We start from the raw sequence: 22008 nt of genomic DNA on the forward strand, positions 1-22008 counted from the left end.
CTCCTGACTCTTCTCTGAACCCTCTCCCATTTACAAACACCCCTTGCAGGTTTCCCATTCCAGTACAGCCAGGTCCATCCCTGGTTCGCTTGTGAGATCTGACGAGATCACAAGACAACGTGGCTGCAGGTGCAAAACAGTTTCACATCACCCCTCCGTGCGTACAAACTACGCCCCGACTCTCTAAAAGCAGCGCGGAGCTGTGGACCAATATCCCACCCCTACCTGCAACAGCCGCTGTCGATGGGTCATGCTGCGCAAGAGTTAGTCGGATGTGAGCCAACATGCACTCCTTCTCCAAATCCTCCAGCTCCAAGATTTCTATCTGGCGTGCTGCTGTACAGAACAGATGTTTATTTAGAGAAGCCCAGTGCGGGCCAGATGCTTTACAGACAACGGGGACGGGAAAGGCCCTGCTTTACAGAGCTTATGGTCTAAACAGTCAATAGATAGAGGGAGATGCAACCTACCAGTGACTGAAGAGAGCATTTAGGATATATGTCTACACTGTAATCTGGTGGGGTGATTACAGCGCGCGTAGACAGCTCTGACCTAGCACGAGACTCGATTATCTAGTTAAATCAAAACTCTCTCAGGTATATTGATATGCGCTGCAATCACTCCTCAGGACCGCAGTGCAGGCCTACCCTAAGTTAACTCTTCCACAAGAGGATTACTAGCCTTCAGGGACTTGGTACAACCCATTTTTTAAGGCAGGACTTGCAGGAGAGTGTGGCGGCATGGCAGACAAGGCCAGAAAGGGAGCGCCAACCTCAGAGCACCCTAGGAAAGAAGCTGCAGCATCTGCAATTACGTATAAAAAAAACCAAGTTTAAAACCCCCTCCGCCATGGTGACTAATGGAACCCTCTGTCCAATCAAGATGTGCATATTAGGTACTTGAATAGCCACCTGACCTTTGCCTGTAGCCTTTGCCCTACCTCCCCCAGTGCTCACATCCTGGCTGAAGTACATTGCAGGATATTATGGGCAGGGGCCACGTCTTCTATGGTTGGATGGCACCTAGCGCACACCGCAGCACTCAATGAACATGCAAGTGACACATGTGCTCAATCAGTGAAGCTAAGGGTGAAGAAGCCTTGGGGAATGGCCCATCCTGGATTTATGAAGGCTGCAGAAAAACTGATCTTCTGGAGATGCCACGTGCTGTGCTCTCCCTTAATCAAGGATGTATCTGGGGCACATGATAAAGCAGATCTGGACTCGCCTGTGACTCCAGAACACTCACACCCTCATTTTAGCCGGCAACAACTAGAATTTGCTCTCAATGTTTTAAATAAGTGAAGGACTTTTAGATTATAGGTCTTCAAAATGGCTCCTCTGGACATTATGCAGAGGGGCTAGCATGCCTGTGTCCCCCTCTTATAAACATATGGAGTCATATTACATCAAACCGTTGAAGAACAGAATTCACCTTGACTGACTTCTCCTTGCTAGTTTTTAACTCCTATGCAGCATTTAGACAGATCCAGTTAAGAACATTACAAATGCCAGACTCTGGTTAACAGACCAGGTAATTTTTATTATTATTCCTGTCTTTTGAAATGTTAAAGAAACTAGACACGGTGCCCCAGGCAGACCTTTTGTGGTGCCCATTTCCCACTAAATCACATGCCTTCAGAAAATATTTAGATACTGAAATGAAGATAAATACACATGCAAGACAAAGCAGGGGTCAGAGTTAAGTTTGTTGTGATGAAATACGCCCTTCCCTGAACTTGCTAGGAATATGTTTGTTATGCAGACAGTGTAATACAAGAGGAAAGGCCATTGTTGTCATAACTCTGATGTTTTTGTATTTTTTACAAATCAGTCTGCTGGAATTTTAAGAATGCGAATATCAAGGCCATGGGGGGGGCGGGTAGAGAAAGGCAGCACATTTTTCGAATGCTACTTCAAGTGGTACAGAGGCTGTGGAAGGAGGGGAGCCCTCTCCCAGGTTCCTAGCAAGTAGCACAACTTTTGAGTCAAAAACAGAGAGTCCTGGAATACAAGAATTACGGGAGGCACCAGTGACTTACTTGGGACAGCGGTACACTCCCCATCATGGTTTCTCTTTGGGGATGCTCCTGGGCGTTCATACTGCCAGGAAGAAAAACATTTAGTTGAAGTTGGATTTCCCATTCCCCATCTAGTGCTCCATCTCAGACGCTGTCACACTGGAAGAGCTGTAGGGCTATACAGCAATTTCAAAGGCTACAGGGGGGGAGGAATAGCTTAGTGGTTTGAGCATTGGCATTGCTAAACCCAGCGTTGCGAGTTCAATCCTTGACGGGGCCATTTAGGGAACTGGGGCAAAAATCTGTCTGGGGATTGGTCCTGCTTTGAGCAGGGGGTTGGACTAGATGACCTCTTGAGGTCCCTTCCAACCCTGGTATTCTACGATTCTATCTGTATGCAGCTAAAACAAGCACAGTGCACCCTGAATGGGACTGGGAGGTGAACTTCAAGGCAGTTACCGTGGCTACAGGGCTCTGACAATTACAGCATTTGCAGGTTACACGATGGCTTCCGTTCTAAACCAGATTTTACACACTAAACATGCTCAAAAAGTTCTCCTTTGGGGCTACAATGCTGCCTCTTTGGTCTCAGCCAGAAATGAATTTCTCTTTTTTCCCCACCCTCAAGTACACAGAAAATCCATCCATCTGCATGTGTTATAAGGCGCGACCGGGGGGGGGGGGGGGGGGCTTAAGATGCATAAATATATTTTGTACTTTTTGCTTCCCGGACAGCTGACCAAAAAAAGCAACTGGGTTGTGTCTAGGTCTCAGCCATGAACAGTCAGTCAAGATGGAGAAAACTGGGAAAGTTCAGAGAGTTTTCAAGTTTTCAGCTGAACGTGGTTAGCAAGTATCTGAACATTTTAACCATCGGGAAGTAGTTCTCCTTGCCCCTTGCGCAACATGGGCCTTGTCTAGACCAACGGGTTTGCTGGCATAGCCGTTTGTTAGAACTAGACCAGCCAAAGAACTCTTCTGCCAGTACAGCTTAGCCCAGTTCCCCAGATGGAATCATCAGTACTGGTGTGAGGACTCTCTTGCCTGCAGAACTGTCTCCACACTGGGGCTTTGGCAGCAGAACTATGTTGGTCAGCTTGCCTCTCACCCCCCACACTGACATAGCTATATGGCAAATCAATTTTGCTAGCGTAGACCACACCGTAGTGATGTTATGAAACACAAAAGTTGCCAGCTTAATCCCTGCGGAGTATGATCAAAAGGGGGTTGAGAGAAGCAGGCTAGATCCCCCCCCCTCAGTCGGAGCCCTGGCCCAATGGCTGGTGCTGGCTCCTTCCTCCAGTCTCCCAATACACAGGGTCAGTCCTGTTTGGGGACAGCAGCAATAGTAGGCATTTGAGATTGGCAGCCACCAGCCTGTAATGCCTATGGCTAAGGCCCTACCAAATTCAGGTTCATTTTGATCAATTTCATGGCCAGAGGGTTTTTTAATTCATCAATTTCACGTTTTCAGATGTTTACATCTGAAATTTCATGGTGTTGTAACCTTGAGGTCCCAACAAAAAGGTACCCGGGGTGGGCCTGCCCCCCACCCCACCCGAGGAGCCATGCAGGGGAAGGACAAGTCCTGTCCCGCCTCAGCCCAGCCGGGACTTGCAGCTAGGGGCCCCCAGCTGGGGCACTCCCAGCAGAACGGGGGATATCGGATTTCATGGGGAAAGGCTTATTTCATGGTTCGTGACACGTTTTTCACGGCCATGAAATTGGTAGGGCCCTACCTATGGCCGACAGCACATACTCTATGATAGCAGGAATGGTAGGTGAACCCCATTGGTGACATCAGAACGGCCTTACAGTGGAAGCACCTTCACAACGAGAGGGGTCGCTACTAAAAAAACAGGCCCATAGCCAACACTTTGACAGACAGTTTTAAAATAAGCCGAAGGTTCAAGATTTCATACCACTGCTCCGGAGGCCGGCTGCACTATCCAGGCGTATTCTGGGCGGATGAGCCGTAGGCAGTTAATGGCAGCAAGATAGCAGTTCCCTTGTTTCTGAAGCCCACGGAGCGTCCGCACCTCCCTGCCCAGGCGCATGCCATATTCAAACATCACTGTCCCAGCTGGGGAAGAAGATGTGAACGTTTCAGCAAACAGCAGAATTCTCTTTCCATTGGACTGAGTCCTCTGGGGATTTGCTGGCTATACACAGGAGGCACTGGCTAGGCCAGAGAGACGGGCAAGTGTGCTACACCTAAGAGAGCCCATGGCCTCTGGACAGATAAACAGCATACATCATGGAGAACCACACGACAGACTGTGCGTGGACACAAGATCTACTAGTACAGCTATACCAGGCAAGGAGAGCCCAGGGCCAAGATACAAGGGACTAGCGACGTCCGGGCACCTTACCCTTGCGATAGTTGTGACGGTAGATGTGGAAAGCGTAGAGCAGCTCATAGTAATTGTGAGTCATCAGGTCCACGGCGCGAGCTCGAGACTCGATTATCCCCACAACCTAAGACACAAGAGACACAGGAGTTTTTTCAGCCGCCTTCCACTATATAGTTCTCCCCCCCGGCCCACGGCTGGTGAATTACCTCATTATGGAGGTTCACATAGGGGAACTCCACCAGGTCCTGCAGCTGGGAGCGCTCGCACAGAACCACCACCAGCTGGCGCAAACAGTCCAGCTGCCTAGGAAGAGACAAAGGCAAAGCTATTCCAATGAACTTGGATAGGCAGGCAGGCAAGATGCACATCTGCCAGCAGAGTTCACAAGCCACGAGAGGTTCAGACTTGTGGTGGGGGGTGAGGACTCCCCATCCGATTTGGACCCCAGGAGGAAGGCCTGCGTTTGGCTTCAGGCCAAGCTTTTGGGAGGTGAAAGGGGCTGGCGGTGGAGAAATTTGCATGAGGCTTGGCTGGAAGCAGGGAACCTGGACAGGGGAGCTGTTCTCTTCAAGCATCTTAAGGAACAGAGTTCCTCCTTCCTTCCTCGCCAGAAGGTGAGCGATTCAGGCCGAACCTCCGCACTACCGAGTCCCGTACATACACTCCCTGCCCGGGCTTATGAATCTGACTGGGGTGAGAAAGCCTCTCACTGACTGGCTGGCCAGTCTCTGCCCCTCTTGGTCCTGTGTTCTTCTCCTGCCAGGAAGGGGCTTCTCGGACAACAGACAGTCTGTTAGGACCTATTTAATGTGGGCTTATGGGGGGTGGGGAGTGTTCTCAAACTATTTTTGCTGGGAACCCCTTTAAAAATATTACAGACTGTGATGACCAGCCCACCTCCCCACCCCCAATACCATGCCACCCAGCTCTGAAGGCAACACCATCGTCAGCAACAGCGCAGAAGTAAGGGTGGTAATGCCATACCATGCAACCCTTACTTCTGCGCAGCTGCTGGTGGGGGCTCTGCCTTCAGAGCTGGGTGCCCAGCCAGCATTTGCTGCTCTCCCGCCTCCCAGCTCTGAAGGCAGCAGCACAGAAGTAAAGGTGGCAATACCACGACCCCCCTACAATAGGCTTGCGGCCCCCAGTTTGAGAAACGCTGGCTTATAGCATACCCAGGAATAAACTGGGCTTTGGCTTTCAGGGGGAGAAGGAGCTGTGGCACCCAGGCAGACCCTTGGGTTAACCACAGCCAGGGTACACAGTTTTAAACACTACATTTAATCTACACTAAGTGCTAGGTGGGGTTTAACCATGTTATGCAACCTGTTCAGATGATTTAACTAACACCTTACTCACTCAGTGCCTGTGCTCGGGAACCCCCGGGGCCCAAGGACATGATGGCCTGCACTGGGCAACGAACCCCAGGAGAGTGGGGGCATTTCCCACGGCAGGGGCTCTCCAAGGACTCTATGAAAAGCTGCTAGCTCCTGCACGCTTGCCCAGGGGCAGCGTCCGCTCCGTGACACTTGTTGCTGCCGACCTGGCCATCATCTTACTGGGTACAAGCAGTACCTAAAAAGCAGCTGGATGGATGAATCGGGGCCACGGTTTCATTGGGTTATACAGACAGGCCTGGCTCCATAAAGCCCATATTCAGGATTCACAGTCTAGTTCCCATCTAGCTCAGTGCCATGGTGAAAGGATCCACGTTTGAATCCGACAGGCATGAAGCATCCCAATCAGTTTCTTACGCGGCACTGAACTAAGCACAAATATCACATCGGAGGGATGGTAATGTTCTGTGTGGACAGCTTCCCGAACGGGCGAGCGGTTGTGAGACGGATGCTATGTGCAGCCCACAGCTCAGGCAGCAGAGCCGCAGCGTTGAAGGACACAAGGATGTTACCTGCTGGAATCTGGATTCTGGGTTAAGGCTTCATACGCTTGGCTATTGTGCCCTAAATCCAAGTGATGTTTGAAAACGCACGTCCTCAAAGTAGCCTAGAACACCAGAGAGCGCAACTCAGTTCAGTCAATATTATCTGCACCAATTAAAATAAATTCTTGGTGCCAGCAATAGCTGCTGCATGGAAAAAACCCAATGTCTCACCACAAAAGAATTAATGCCTACCTGGCTTCTCCAGTCGTCAGCTGCTTCTGTGATTGCTAGCGTTGCTAACTGGATGACCAGCTCAGGTAAACCAATAATGTCCAGCAATCGCAGGACCTAGAGAGAAGACACACTCTGGTTTGGGATGTGTCTTAAGAACGTGGAGAATTTTGTTTTCTTTACCATGAGAAAGTTATTTCCATGCTCACTGAATTCAGAAACAGCCAAAAGGATTTTGCCGATGTTTGCAAAAAACACATTCGTTTTCCAGCAGATGCCAAGAATTTCAAACCCAAAGAGGGATACTTTGGTACGTTATAAACAGGGCAGGGGACCGAATCATGTGTTTTACGGCTAGGGACTTTTCTGCAGAATCCAACCCACAGAACTGTGATCCACAACTAAAACCTCTCTCTCTCTCTCTCACAAGGTTTTAAGCCCTTATGGTTGCAACGTCAACACAGCTAACCATTTGAGGGCTGAGGATTCTAAAAGAAATGTAGCTAACACACTCAGCCATCCATCCTGAGCTCTTGCTTACACCTCTCCAGGTGCCAAAAGCACCAACTGTCCCCTACCTACTCAGCTGCCACAACCTCCAACCTCCCTCCCACCCCCACGGAGAACTTATTTGTTCTGTAGTAGCACCCAGGAGCCTGAGTCATGGAACAGGCCCCGCAAGGCACTGTACGGAGAGAACAAAGTCTCTGACCCACAACCACAATCTAAGTAACTACCACAATGCAGTTAGGCACTCTCAACAGAATTCACAGATTAAGGCCAGAGACTCTCACCTAATGATGCCTGCATCAAGCCCACAACTGTTTGAGTTAGAGTATATCTTTCAGAAAGATACACCGAGTCCTGACAAAAGACATCAAGTGAGAGAATCTATCACATTCGTAGGCCAGTTACTCCAAGAGTTAATCACCCTCATTGTTAAACACTGGCACCTTATCCCTGGTCTGCATTTATTTGGGTTCAGTTTCCACCCAATGGCTCCCATCCTGCTTCTGTCTGATCGATTAGAGCCCTCTGCCAGCAGAAGTCTCTTCCCCACATAGATCAGTCTCTGAGAACCAAATCACCTCCTAGCCTTTTCTCGGATAATCTAAATAGACCGAGATTCTGAAGTCTCCCTATACGGCAGTTTCTCCAGATCGCAAGCCATTCTTGCAGTTTACTGAAAGTTGAGAGGCAGACTAATAAATTGCATTTAATATGAGACACACACTACAAGAGATACTGTGCTGACTTCTTCACTTCCAGGTTTTAGCCAATAACAATCCCCATTTTGTATTTACCTAGCAGCAACCAGAGATTTAGCTTACTTTTATTTTGGCTTGTGATTTTCTCTGTGCTGAGAGGGAGGCGTATTCCTGGTTTTCTTTTTGTAACTTTAAAGTTTTGCCCAGAGGGAAATCCTCTGTGTTTTGAATCTGATTGCCCTGTAAGATTATCTTCCATTCTAATTTTACAGAGGTGCTTCTTTTACTTTTTTTCCTTTCTAATAAAGTTCTGGGTTTTTTTTAAGAATCTGATTGGTTTTTTTAGTGTCCTAAAAAACCCCAAGGTTGGTCTGTGCTCATCTTGTTTATTCTCAAGCCTCCCCAGGAAAGGGGGTATAGGGCTTGGGAGGATATTAGGGGGGAGATAGGGCTCCAAGTGGCCCTCCCTAAATGTTTGTTTAAATCACTTGGTGGTGGCAGCGTTTACCTAATCCAAGGTACAAGGAAAAATTTGTGCCTTGGGGAAGTTTTAACCTAAGCTGGTAGAAATAAGCTTAGGGGGTCTTTCATGTGGGTCCCCACATCTGTACTCTAAAGTTCAAAGTGGGGAGGGAACCCTGACATGGTGGCAGCGGTGGGAAGGCCTGCCATGAAGTATGAAGACTGGCTGCTTTGGCAGCGTCCGCAACCAAACTTTCATAGCAAGCACCAAGTTGCTGTACTATCATGGCAGCAATACCTTGTCATAATACTGCAGGCGCGGGGTGGAAGCCATCTCGCCGTCCTCGGCTCGGATCAGCCTGTCCAAGAACTCCTCTTTTCCAACTTCAGATGCAGCCTGACAGAAACAGTCCAGAGCCTGGACGAAAAATAAAGTTGCTAAGTACTCCCTTTCTCAGGTGACTGACTCAATCCAGAATACAGGTGAACAGGACAGCTTGGTTCTGCGCCAGGCTACGCAGGGTCACCATGGGCCAATCCATTAAGCCCTTGCTAGCTATGTGTTTCCATAGGGGTCTCAGAGCCTCCCAGGTATTTAGAAACAATTTTCCCTTGCCCTTTTCCTGTCTGAAGGAGGAATAGCTCATCTCAGTTTGTACACTTGTGTATATCAGTGAGTGGGCGTGAGAAAATCCAAGGGAAAGCTACGCTAAAGAAATGAGTTTTGCATTTCTTTCTGAGCAACACATCTTCTAGCCCTAGGAACAGAATGTAACCGGCGGTCAGGTAAGTGGGACAGTCCGGATCCACACAGACACCACTGAACCCCGCACATGAAGCAATGCTCCACTCTGAGAAGCAGTGAAGCTGTTTTGTACCTTGTGTCCCTCGCCCATAACAAGGTAACATCTTCCCATCAAGAAGCGACAGGAACCCACGTTCACGTGACACCAGGGCTGCAGCAGGCGAATGTATTCCTAAGAGACAAAGGGCATCCTCTGATCAGAGACACAAAAGCTTTAACATTCCCTTAACGCTGATTATGAACCAACACGCCCCTGTATTCAGGCAAGATAGTCCCTATTTTACCTGAGAAACAAACTGAGGATTTCAGCTTTGGATTCCTGCAATGCTACTTAAGTGGCATGCTGTAACTACAGTACTAAGATTAACGCAGGGCACGAGGGTGACTCCATGTTCTGCTGATCCTATTTCCAGACGTCATTTGCAAACGAGGAATCTTAATGGCAAGTGTGAGGTGTGTTATCAGCAGAGTGTCTAGCGACAACTCTAGTTAACGGCACCTACGTGTTTCCGTTCCAAAGGGCCCTTTTCAGGTGCTTGTAACAGTCACACACCTTTTAGACACATCTTCCGGGTTGGGAATCTCCATGGGAAAAATTCACGTGAACAAAAGTGGTTCAGCTGCTTTCAGCACAAAGGTGGTGGGGGAAACTCCCACACACACTTGCCATCAGTAAATGACCTAATCTGAACAGCTCCAGCTTCTCAGTGGGAGGTGACAGGAATTGGAAATTTAGCCTTTGAATATGCCCCGCATCAGATGGGTGCCTCTGGAGAGTGGGATGAAAAGCCATTTTAATTTGGCGGAGTTAAAAAGGGTCAACAAATATTTGATGCAAGCTCACTCCTAATAAGGGTTTAACAATCTTCCTCCGTCCCACCAGCACCATGTATGTCTGTAGAACAACCCCGTCACATTCACTGTGCAGGAGGGTTTAGAATGAGGTATCTGGCACACAGCATACAGGTGGGTCAGAAGGAGCCCTACTTCAGTGCACACGGACACATGGCCAGCAGTCTAGCACAGTATTCCCTACCCTTTTCGGGCTGGCAAGCCTTTCAGTCACAAGTTTTCGCATTACTTTTTTTACTCTTTTTTTTTTATAATAAATGTATCAGTGATAGTGACAGGTTATGTAATGTAATGTATTTGTGTGACTTCAAGAAGTCAGCAGAGGACATTTGACCTTGAGGGGTCAGGGTGTGCGGCGAGTGAGGGAACCAGATAGTCTTTGCTTTAGATTGGTATATAAAGGCTCATGTCCTTCCCCCCACAGCTTGCTTTGTGGGACCCCTGGGGCTCACGACCCACCAGCTTAGAAACACTCCTTTAGCAAACAGTGCCAGCTCTCGCTCTCTTTTCTGTTTCCCTTTTTCACAAGACAAGATTACATTTTAAAACTGTGCTGAAAGAACATACGTTTGAGGGAAAGGTAAGACGGTGCTGGGAAACTTCGCTCTAAACCCTTGTGCATAAGCATCGAAAGACTGTAGCTACATAGTCACCTGTGTTCTACCTACCTATGGTACTTATCCTGCCCCCACTATTCTAGTATCAGACTGTCCCACATCGAATGCGTTCATCCCGTTCCAGATGAGAACAGAGGCAAAGACATACTAAGGGACTTGAACCTACATCTCCCGAGTCCAAACTAGCCCCCTAACCACTAAGCCATCCTTCCTGTCTACATGTTGGTCCCACCCTTCCCTCATTCAGTAGTGGGGTCAGGGAATCTAACTGTCTCTTATTTTGGGTAACATTCTATTTGTGATCGCCAGGATGTAAATCTGGAGTAAATTCATTGAGGTTGCTCCAAATTTACATCCATATAAACCAAGGTTACATGTAGGCCTTTGGGGGATGGAGCAGAAGGTTGCAGGGGGTGAGGAACAGTCCACTTTTAAACCGTGGATAAAAATAAACGTTGAACATCTTCCTGCTGCCCTTTCTGGGACATGAATAAGGTAGCAGCCCTGCAGGAAAAGAGTGCGTGATCATGCAATCAAAGACCGTACCATAACACAAACACAAGGAGGCAGAAATCAGGTGGCACAAACAACCTTGCCATTTCCTGAACTGAATGCTTTGCAATTCTGACATTCTTTTAGACAGTTTGACTATATGGGGTTTTGTACATAAACTGCAGCAGACCGATCCCTGCCCCAGGTGCAATCCATTTTGTGCACACACTGCAACCCGCTAATCCCCATCCCCAGAAGTAATCCATTTTGGGGACAAAGAGCCTGTTTAAGTCCTACTAAAATGTACAAGAGAAAATGTGTGGCATGAATAATTCAGTAGCGACTGGCCTCCAAGCTCACTACACTTTAACATTTTCCATCAGTGTGCGGTGAAAGAAACATGCTGTTTTTCAGTGTAGGAGAGTAAAAAAATTCAGAGTTATAGCACCAAAAGCAACAACTGGGGGGGAAAATCCCTTTGGCTAAAGAGCATGAAGTTATAGTTCAGAAGGTAATTCTGAGAATTGAGTAATGCACAGAAACACACCTGGAAACAGTAGCTTGTATTGAAAACAATTTCTCATTCACATTGCTACCAACCCACTGAGAGAAGCAGGTGGTGGAAAGTTTGTTTATCTGACATATTCTGGATGCTGTGTTTGGCTAACGGGTGTGTTCAGTACATCGCTCGCTGACTGAAACTGCAGTTCTCCACTGAAATGGGCTCACAGAAGTAGTCTATGTCTGCTCTTGAAGTTAACCTGTTTACATTGTTGCATTACAGACAATAGTGAGCTCCATGATGTAATAGCTAACAGGTGTCTGGGGGTTCAGATTCCTGAGTTTTAGTGACACCACCGCATAGTCACTTTATCAAGCTCTCGAAAAGGGAAAATGCTACATGCCTACAGCATCTCACCTGAGAACGGGACCCGAGACGCACAACTCCCCACTAACAAACTGCACAGATAAAGCTTAAGGCCTCCTTTCTGGGCTTTGCTGAAAATAACTAGAGTACTAAACTTCTGTGCAGATCAATTTCAAATACTTCCTGCACAGTCTGTGCTGTATAATCAATTGATTATCAGAGGGGGAGACAGGTTAGCCTGGATCTGTAAAAAGCGACAGAGAGTCCTGTGGCACCTTATAGACTAACAGACGTATTGGAGCATAAGGTGCCACAGGACTCTTTGTCAATCAATTTATTGACATTTATCAAGGAGCTACTCCCAAATGACATTATAATCTTAACTTCTGGCTATCTCAGGATTAGCGTTTATGAGTGGCAGAAGAATGTGGAAGATGTTTAATTTTTTTAAATATTATATGTTCCACCTGATTCATTGTTACTGTGTTTCCCCCATGGTTACCAGGTGTTAATTCCAGCAGGAGCGGACAAACATTTTTCAGTGCCTTCCAAGTACTTCTACTTAAAAGAACAACGCGGGTATCAATCCCTTTGACATTTACTTCTGTGGCTGGTCCTAGAGGGGACATCCCAGCCAGGATTTCATCCCAGGGCAGGTGAAGGCAAGAAGCCTGTAAGCTGAAAGGGGTGAAAGGTGCTAGCCCTGAACTGTGACAGCGTGATCTTCAGATGCAAGAGGGGCTGAGAGAACATCCATGTGAAACCATCCTTAATATACTTTCATATTAGGTTGTCTCAACCCCCACTAAGACTGTCAGGTTTTCTTACCCTATCTGGTTACAATAGGCTCCGCGATATGCAAGCCAGTTTCTGGTCTCCAGCTGTTCTCTCCCCCCCACTGGCTCTTTGCTGGTTGCAAGAGTAAACGGATCAGACACGCTGTTAAAGAGACAAAACCATCCGCCATGTGTCGAGCGTGCTTACCTGTAGCTGGGTGTACTGACAACTGCCCATCAAACATTCTGGGAAGAGGAAGCCAGGATTACTGGGCCATCTGAATATTAGATAAGGAACAGAGCAATTCCTCCGTTGTCAGGGAAGAGCTTCAAGAACAGGCTTGAAACGTGAGCGCCTCTGGTGCTCAACGTTCACACAAGTCGTTCTGTAACCGGGTTTTCCCATCTTAGCCAAAAGGGTAGTCCAGCTAAGTCCACCACCTCAGAGAACACCACTACACCCCCATCACGCATCTAAGCCAAATGTTTCAAACCTGGGGGCATAAAGTTAAGGGTTTAGAACCCACGTGTGAGCACGGAAAAGGTGGTCTGATTTTGAGAAGTTCTGAACACTCACAAATCCTACTGAAGTGAACTGCGATCAGGTCACTCCTACTTAGGGAGCTAAATACGGATTCAGGAGCCCAGGGTTGACAGCTTTGGCCTCATTAATTGGGAGACATTCCACATGCTCTCCAGGGAGACGTGTGCCTATTTCCAGCTTCTGGGTGCTGAGCACCCAGGTGTGTGACACACCTTCACTCTGGCTTAATAATTCAAGGATACAAGAGTGGCAGGAGATCAGCGGCAATTGCAGTGATCAGATGAGGCCAGTTCAAACTAGTTTCACTCAGAGAGGTATTAGGCTGGGAGAAGAGGTGAGATATTATGTGTTTTCTGGCCACTTCCTGAAAAAATAATTCCACGATTGTCTGAGGGCTGGACACTAAAAAACAAATGAAAGAAGGGTTGACAAGCTACATACACACAGCTTAGTAGACATACCGTATATATTCATTCATTAGCCCGTTCATTTATAAGCCGACCCCCCAAGATGGTTAGGTTAAAATAGCAAAAACTGTATGACCCTTTCATAATCCAACCTATATTTCAGGAGTTGGCAAACTTTGGCTCCCGGCCATCAGGGTAAGCCGCTAGCAGGCCTGGACGTTTTGTTTACCTGGAGCGTTCACAGGCACGGAGCCCCTCAGCTCCCACTGGCTGGGAATGGCGAACCGCGGCCACAGGGAGCTGAGGGGCTCAGATGCTCCAAGTAAACAAAATAACAATGTATTAGATATTCAATTCAATGATTCCACAGAGTTTAAAATCATCAGATTTTGGTGTAGTCCCGTTTATAAGCCAACCCCCACTCTTTGATGCGTCACTTTTTTTACCAAAAATATTCGGCTTATGAACGAGTATCTACGGTAATCTCTTCCTAGCCAAATCTGTATACTGTGCTCATCACAAGGAGTCCACAGGCTACTTAACCACTGTGTTAGAGTATTAAACGCTGGGTGTATCTCAACCAGTGATACGTGCAACTCTGGGGGTACACAGAGGTCTTCCAGGGGTAGATCAACTCATCTCGATATTTGCCTAGTTTTACCACAAGCTACATAAAGCACTAGCAAAGTCAGTACAAACTACAATTTCATACAATGACTTGTTTACACTGGTCTATAGACTCTACACTGACATGTAAGTACAGTAACTCCTCACTTAACGTTGTGGTTCTGTTCCTGAAAAATGCGACTTTATGCGAAACGATGTTAAGCGAATCCAATTTCCCCATAAGAATTAATGTAAATGGGGGGGGATTAGGTTCCAAGGAAATTTTTTTCGCCAGACAAAAGACATTATATACTTATACAGTCTAAGTTTTAAACAATTTTAAACAAACAGTTTAATATTGTACACAGCAATGAATGATTGATTATAAAGCTTGGTTGAGGTGGTGGAGTAAGAGGGTGGGATACTTCCCAGGGAATGCCTCGCTGCTAAATGAACTAGCACTCGGCTGAGCCCTCAAGGGTTAATCCGCTGTTAATGTAGCCTCACACTCTACAAGGCAGCATGGACTGAGGCAGGAGGGAGGAAACAACAGATGCAGGAGGGCAGTGGCTACAAACACTTCCCTGAAAAAACTAAACAGGATGATGAGCCCACGCTATCCAGCTGGAGCGCACCACTCCCTCCTCGTGACAGCACATGCACAGCTGCACAGGTGCTGACTTTCCAAAGTGCTGGGGGGTGCATGCATGCGTGAGAGAGAGAGCGCGCGTGCGCGAGACATGCATTGCCCCTTTAAGTACGCTGACACCACTTCAAGTACGTTGCCCTTTTAAGCAGAGCAGCCAGTTCAGACAGGAAGCAACGGCTTCCTACAAGCTCCCACCCCCTTCAGTCCCCGCCCTGTGACTGTCCCCTTCTCCACTTTGTGGCGAGGGGGCACAGAGCGGGGGATGGGGGGGACAGGAACAGGGGGACATCCTGACATTAGCACCCTTTCCCCCCCTCCCCCAGCAAGCAGGAAGCTCCCGGGAGCAGCTCCAAGGCAGAGAGCAGGTCAGGAGCAGCACGGCAGTGGGGCGAGGGCCACCTGAACTGAGCCACATACCTTACAGGGAATTATGGGGAGCTGGTTCTAATCCCCATAAGGAGGGGCTGCTCTTCCAGAGAGACATTATAAGGGAGCATTGCGCAACTTTAAACAAGCATGTTCCCTAATTGATCAGCAACGAAACAACGTTAACTGGGACAATGTTAAGTGAGAAGTTACTGTACAATTTTTATATTCCAATCAATTTATTTTATAATTATATGGTAAAAATAAGAAAGTGAGTAATTTGTCAGGAATAGTGTGGCTGTGACACTTCTGATGGACAGTGTGGGTACTACAGAGTTGTGCTGTCTGCAAAATGAGGTTATTCAAGCACAGTGTTTCAGTGTTATGCATCTTCCGCTAGACTAGAGGCTAGACCACAAAGGATAACAGACTACTACTCCTGCTGCTAGTAATTGTAGTTAACCATATGGCTTGAGTGGCAGAGGTAGAATGGTTGAACCCTGCGGATAAGTGGAAGGGGCGTTACAGACGCCCAAACCATTTCTCATTTTTAAAAAATGTAGGAAATTACATACAAAAAACGACATTAAAAGAGTTATTAAAAAAGTGATAGGTTGCAAAGTCATGGGGAATGCCTGAGTGGAGGCTGGCTTTACTTTGGCCACACACAATTTTTGTGGACCACAAGAGGGTAGGTGATGAACATATTGAAAGATAAGCCCCTTGAAACTGGGCACCAAGAACCGAGCCCCTCTCCCTCCCCCACAATGTCTGAAAGTATGGGCTTAAAGTCAAAATTAAGAGCTGAAGACCTTGTAGCACATCTCTTACCTAGTTTATGTGGTGTTAAGGCAGTGGTGTCTGTTAACTCCAGTACAGACAAGTGCTGCAGGTTGGATTCCCTAGAGGAGAAAAATCTAGCTATAAAAAGAGAGACAAGCACATCCTGTGTTACACATTCTAACACTGTCCACACTGAACCCAACTGTTTGCTGAAATGACCAGGGTGTGAAACCCACACCTGCCACGGCACAGCAAAGGCAGACTCAGTACCCAAGGGAAAGTCAGAAATCTAAAACGCTTTGAATATTTTCAGTGTCCGTTCGCAATACAGCTGGAAAGAGAAATGATCATTTACAGTTGTCAAAGCTACTCTGCGTCAGTCCAGATTCTCAAATAGGACTGCTCCAGGCCAACAGATGGAAAGAGCAACTCACTGTTCAGTGAGTTTTTAATGAACAGTAAAAACCCAATTACTGACCATTAGGCCAAAATTACAGTACAAAAATATAAAGAGTTGGGAATTGGGACAGGAAGAGAACAAATCAAAGGTGGTAGGGAAAAATCAAACTGTATCTTGTCAGTGTTTCATACTGATTTAGACACTTTGTGAAATACCAAGTTTTACTGATCAAACCTAATATAGCCGCCTAAAAGTAGCTTCCAACAAGTCTCGCAGGACTTGTCTGTACAGTGGGGGGAAGGGGGGGGACAGGGGAAGCTTTAGTTTGTGTCTTTGTAGAATTCCTAAAATGAAGCTTCCAGTCCATCCACCCAGGAAGAACCACCTCTGATGTAACAACATGGTAGATGGAAGCCCTTCAGCTGCGGAGCACGAATCTTTCAGGGAGAACAGAAGTAGCGGAACACTAACAGGGAAGTGACCCTCCCCCTCCCCGCAAGAAGAAAGTTAGACCAAGGATCTGAGTGGACAGTAGTCTCAAACTCACATTTAAGATTCTCTGATCACCCAAAGACAGGTAATTTCTTTAAGATTCTTAGAAGTAGAACCCAAGATGATCTCTCATCTGTCTAAAGGGCATTTCAAGACATCTCAAAGAATTTATATGAAACCTAGCAATCCACTTTGACTAGAGATTGGGAACACAAGCACTTACAGCGTGTCGACTGGAACGTCCGACGCCAAGCACTGACTCGCCCACCTGATCAGGTAATAAGACAACAGCAAGGGAGAGGTGCGATGTAGCAGGTCCTGCTGAGACTGGAACAGCTGGCCCCCTCCCAGAATCATCTGTAAAGAGACCAAAGCAGCTGGCATTGTAACTGAGGCCAGGGATAGCCAATGGCTTCAGCTTGAGACAGAAGACAACAGTGACATCACAAAGAGTGTCAAAGGTCAGCATGGGGCCCAGCCTTCCTAGCCATTAGTGGTCAAGGAACGTACGCTAAACGGAAACAGGACACTTGCATTCCAAAACGTTAAACAGACCGGCACCAAAACAACAAAAGCTGCACAGTCATTTTGTTTCATTACTTCGGTGCAAGCTGGTATGCAGCTCAGTCCTTACTCCGGGCCACCCACTGAAAGCTTAACACGGAGGTAAGACTACAAAGATGTGAAGGGCATGAAGCACAAAGAGGGGAGAGGAGCTGTTCTGAGTTCCACAAGGGACAAATTTTATTTCTTTTCTGTTAATTATGAAAGGGAAATTTGAGGCTGAAATTGGGCATTACAGAGGCAGCACCTCTCAGGCCTAGTCTACGTATAAGTTTTATTGGTATATTTCAGTTGGAGGGGAAGCGCGGGGGGGGTAAAAAATAGTTACATCTGTAAGAACCCTAGAGTAGACAGTTATATTGGTGTGAAGATGCCTTATATAGATATAGTTATTCCACTTCCTATGTGTGCATAGCTATACCAGTGTAATGCACCTTTACACTGATATGAAAGTCTTTTCTTCATCAAATTGTCACTGAACCAGTTTTAGACTTGGTTTTGATAAGTCTGGTAAGCTGGTCATAAGAATCAATCTTGGACTAAGGGTTCACAAGTTGATTCAGGTTAAATTAAATGGAATGATAATCAAAACTAGGTTGTCAACTCTGGCTTTTGATTTCAAAAGGACAATGTGACGCATGGCTAGAAAGGGTTAAACATCCTGCAAAATAAATAACCCTCAAAAGACATGTGGGGAGATGATGTTTGTGTTTTTATGTATTTACATATGTATGAGTGGAGTCGTCAATGTAATCAACAGTCCCTGTCTATGCTGTATTCTGGGGAATTAGTTAAAGAAGTCAGCTGGACTGGACAGATTGAAGATTTACATGTGGAGGAGGTTTGGAATTTCTTTAAACCAACTATAGAAAAACTATCTGCAATTTGCATCACAAGCAAGGGGGAAAAAAACTTGTAGTGAAAGCCTCCAGACACAGCTGGATGAATAAGCACCTTAAAGGTTTTTAAGAGTAGGCCAACAGCCTACAGGGAATGGAAAACGAGATTGACCAGCAAAGAAAGCCACATCATAGAGGTTAGAAAATGTAGAAATAAGGTAAGAATTGCTACAAATTAAGCTAAATTAGCTCTTGCCAAGGAAATTAAGATACATAAGATGTCTTTTAATTATATAAAAAGAATAAGGAAGGATACGTTTGGGCCACTGTGCAGTATGGATGAGATTAAAAGTAATTTAGGTATGGTCCAAAATCTACAATGAATACTTTGCCTTGGTTTTCAGTAAGGGGGATAATGTGAAACACGGGCATGAACGCAGGATGGCTGATAGAAATGAGTGTCTAGACATGGAAATGGCCACAGTTGACGTGGAAGAAAAATGTAAAGAGCTTAATGTACTCAAATAAGGGCAACTGGATAACTTCCATCCCAGAATACTAAAAGAACTACACATGATACTGTTAATCTGGTAGCAAGGATTTGTAATACATCCATCTATTTGGGGGTAGTACCATATGACTGAGGATATGTAACATTGTACCTATATTTATGAAAGAGAAAAATTGATCCAGGCAATTACAGCCTGTTAGTTTGACCGTAGTAGAATACAAGACTTTAGAACAAATTGCAAAGGAACGAATAATGAAATTCATGAAGGTAAACTGAAAAGGAGACGTACTGCAACACAGGTAGATTGTGCCACACTAACCTGATTTCTTTCTTTGAGAAAATAACTGATGTTTTAGAGAAGAGAAATGCAGATCTAATGTACTTACACTTCAGTAAGGCATTTGAATCAGCACCATATGTGAAATTAATTAGTTAAATTAGAGAAGACAGGAATAACTAGCTAAAGCAGTGGTTTTCAAACTGGGGTATGCGTATCCCTAAGGGTACACGAGTTCTCATCATGGGGTACACGTGAAAAATCCTGTGATGGCACACAACGCATTTTATTTAGTAAAACTTGGCAATCTAACCATAAGTATATTATGACCCTATTTCAGATGGGGGTACATTGTAGACTACACTATTTGGAAAGGGTTATGCAATCTAAAAAGTCTGAAACCCACTGAGCTAAAGGAAGAAAGGCAAGAGGTTGTGCTGAAAGATGAACTATCGGACTAAAGGGAGGTTACTAGTGGAGTTCCTCAAGGATCGATCATGGGGCCAGACTTATTGAATATTTTTATTAATGAATTTGGCACAAAAAGTTGGTGTGTGCTAATGATACAAAGCTGGGAAGCATCAATACGAGGGAGGCCTGGAATATTATACAGGAAGATCTGGATGACCTTGAAGATTGAAGCAACAGAGATGGGATGAAATGCAACAGTATAAAGTGCAAGGTTATGCACTTAGGATCTAACCACAAGAATTTCTGCTACGAGCCGGGGGCTCATCAGTTGGAAGTGACACAGGAGGAGAGACCCCTCGGTGTGTTGGTCAATCACAGGAGAACTATGAATAGGGCCCTATAAACTCCTGGTCCATTTTGGTCAATTTCACAGTCATGGGACTTTAAAAGTAGTTAATTTCACAGTTTCAGATGTTTACTTGTGAAATGTCATGGTGTTGTAATAGTGAGGGTCCTGATCCAAAAGGGGACCGGGTGGGGGGGGACTCCCCCCCACGGGATTTCCACCCTCACTTCGGCGCTGATGCTGGCAGGGATGCTGCCTTCAGACCTGGGTGACCAGAGAGCAGCAGCTGCTGGCCTGGTGCCCAACTCTAAAGCTAGAGACGATGATGGTTGGGGTTTTTTCCACCTTCCTCTGCAGCGTGTGTGGGTGCAGATCACTTGCCAGGATTATCTGGGTGTACCTCAAGCATTTCCCTGCCATTGTGGGGGCCTCTGGGTGCACCTTGGTCTCTCCAATTCTCCACCTGAGTCAACTAATAGCCTAGTCTCCTGCAGGCTGTAATATTTGGGTCTGATGTCGGTTGTTGGGTTTAGCGCGCAGGCGCTGGGTGGTGTTGGTGATTTGTGACACTGAGGAAGTCGGACTAGATGATTTTGGGGTCCCTTCTGGCCTTAAACACTGATATAACTACATCCACATGTACTGCTTTAGCTATCCCGGCCTGGCTGAAGTGGTTACCAGTTTTCCAGTGCAGAAAAGGCTTTAGTCTTCAGCCTGCTCAGTTCAGTCTCTTCCACTGTGATGGAGAGCTGGGGAATTAATGCAAAGAGAGGGGAACCTGCAGGTGGTGCTGTTCGGGAACAAAGCACTGAAAATGCTGCTCCCCTACAACGAAGAAAGGGATTTGCTTGTTGCCCTAGAGCACAGCATGTCAGCGGTAAGACAGGAAGAGAGCCAAAGCTCCAGCTTAAGGCACCGGGGCAGATCAAGATCCTGAAAGCCTAACGGCGCAAGGATCCATCAATATGTGATGAGGTTCAACAAGGACAAGTGCAGAGTTCTGCACTTAGGAAGGAAGAATCCCATGCACGGCTACAGACTGGGGACCGACTGGCTAAGCAGCAGTTCTGCAGAAAAGGACCTGGGGATTACAGTAGATGAGAAGCTGGATACGAGTCGGCAGTGTGCCCTTGTTGCCAAGAAGGCCAATGGCATATTGGGCTGTATTAGTAGGAGCATTACCAGCAGATCGAGGGAAATGATTATTCCCCTCTATTCGGCAGGTGAGGCCACACCTGTAGTATTGCGTCGAAATATCAACGAAAATGATCAGAGGGCTCAGGCACATGATTTATGAGGAGAGGCTGAGGGAACTGGGCTTATTTAGTCTGCAGAAGAGAAGAGTGAGGGTGGATTTGATAGCAGCCTTCAATTACCTGAAGGGGGTTCCAAAGAGGATGGAGTTCGGCTGTTCTCAGTGGTGGCTGATGACAGAACAAGGAGCAATGCTCTCAAATTGCAGTGGGGAAGGTCTAGGTTGGATATTAGGAAACACTATTTCACTAGGAGGGTGGTGAAGCACTGGAATGGGTTACCTGGGGAGGTGGTGGAATCTCCATCCTTAGAGGTTTTTAAGATCAGGCTTGACAAAGCTCTGGCTGGGATGATTTAGTTGGGGTTGGTCCTGCTTTGAGCAGGGGGTGGGACTAGATGACCTCCTGAGGTCCCTTCCAACCCTGATAGTCTATGATAATAGGTTTCTGGACCATACTCACAGCATCGCCTAGCCTCAACAACAGCTGCTGTAAAATCAACAAGTCCCGGCAGATTAGGAAGCGGGTGGTGGCCATCTTGCACACACCCCGGCATACCACAGTCACTGCTGTGCCACTACCATAGAGCTGAGAGAGGTTCATTCGCACGTTGAGGGGCTGAGCTGAAAGACAGGATAAGAATGGAAGCTAGGTCAACTGCAATCCTCAAACCTCTACCACCTTACTAGCCAAACCACAAAGGTTGTGTCGTATCACCTCTCTCCATTTCCAGCTCCGTCTCATAGTCCATTTCCCGGATCAGCACCCCAATGGCATGGATAGGGTTTCTGATCTCCTGCAGCTTACTGTGAATATCTTCCATCACATTCTCTCTGCAAGGGCACACAAAATTCACCTGCATCAATGTATGTAATGTCCTCAGACCCCTCCATCAGTGGCCCCCATAGTAAGAGACCCAGAAGTGAAATTGGTCTGACCACTACAGATATTGTGGAGGGAGAATTCCCCTCCACTGTAATAAAAACATCTTTT

The 22008-nt window shown here is 46.6% G+C and overlaps 1 protein-coding gene across 2 annotated transcripts in view; it reads right to left on the reverse strand.

The window, feature by feature from the left end:
• The window catches only part of NUP160 (nucleoporin 160), a 54781-nt gene that overhangs the window by 10072 nt on the left and 22701 nt on the right, over nucleotides 1–22008 (reverse strand). Inside the window, exons 16-30 of one of the 2 annotated variants that reach the window (XM_054027923.1) lie at nucleotides 21733–21848; nucleotides 21478–21638; nucleotides 17038–17171; nucleotides 15971–16041; nucleotides 13354–13513; nucleotides 12776–12845; nucleotides 9036–9134; nucleotides 8456–8575; nucleotides 6509–6604; nucleotides 6284–6378; nucleotides 4581–4677; nucleotides 4393–4498; nucleotides 3943–4103; nucleotides 2042–2102; nucleotides 226–333 (exon numbers count right to left, since the gene is read on the reverse strand). In XM_054027923.1, the coding sequence (XP_053883898.1) occupies nucleotides 226–333; nucleotides 2042–2102; nucleotides 3943–4103; nucleotides 4393–4498; nucleotides 4581–4677; nucleotides 6284–6378; nucleotides 6509–6604; nucleotides 8456–8575; nucleotides 9036–9134; nucleotides 12776–12845; nucleotides 13354–13513; nucleotides 15971–16041; nucleotides 17038–17171; nucleotides 21478–21638; nucleotides 21733–21848 (1655 nt within the window). Of the gene's footprint in view, nucleotides 1–225; nucleotides 337–2041; nucleotides 2103–3942; nucleotides 4104–4392; nucleotides 4499–4580; nucleotides 4678–6283; nucleotides 6379–6508; nucleotides 6605–8455; nucleotides 8576–9035; nucleotides 9135–12775; nucleotides 12846–13353; nucleotides 13514–15970; nucleotides 16042–17037; nucleotides 17172–21477; nucleotides 21639–21732; nucleotides 21849–22008 lie in introns of both variants that reach the window. The other variant, XM_054027922.1, reaches the window with a different exon arrangement.

This window comes from Malaclemys terrapin, chromosome 4 (genome assembly GCF_027887155.1).
Source record: "Malaclemys terrapin pileata isolate rMalTer1 chromosome 4, rMalTer1.hap1, whole genome shotgun sequence".
Classification (NCBI taxonomy): domain Eukaryota; kingdom Metazoa; phylum Chordata; order Testudines; family Emydidae; genus Malaclemys; species Malaclemys terrapin.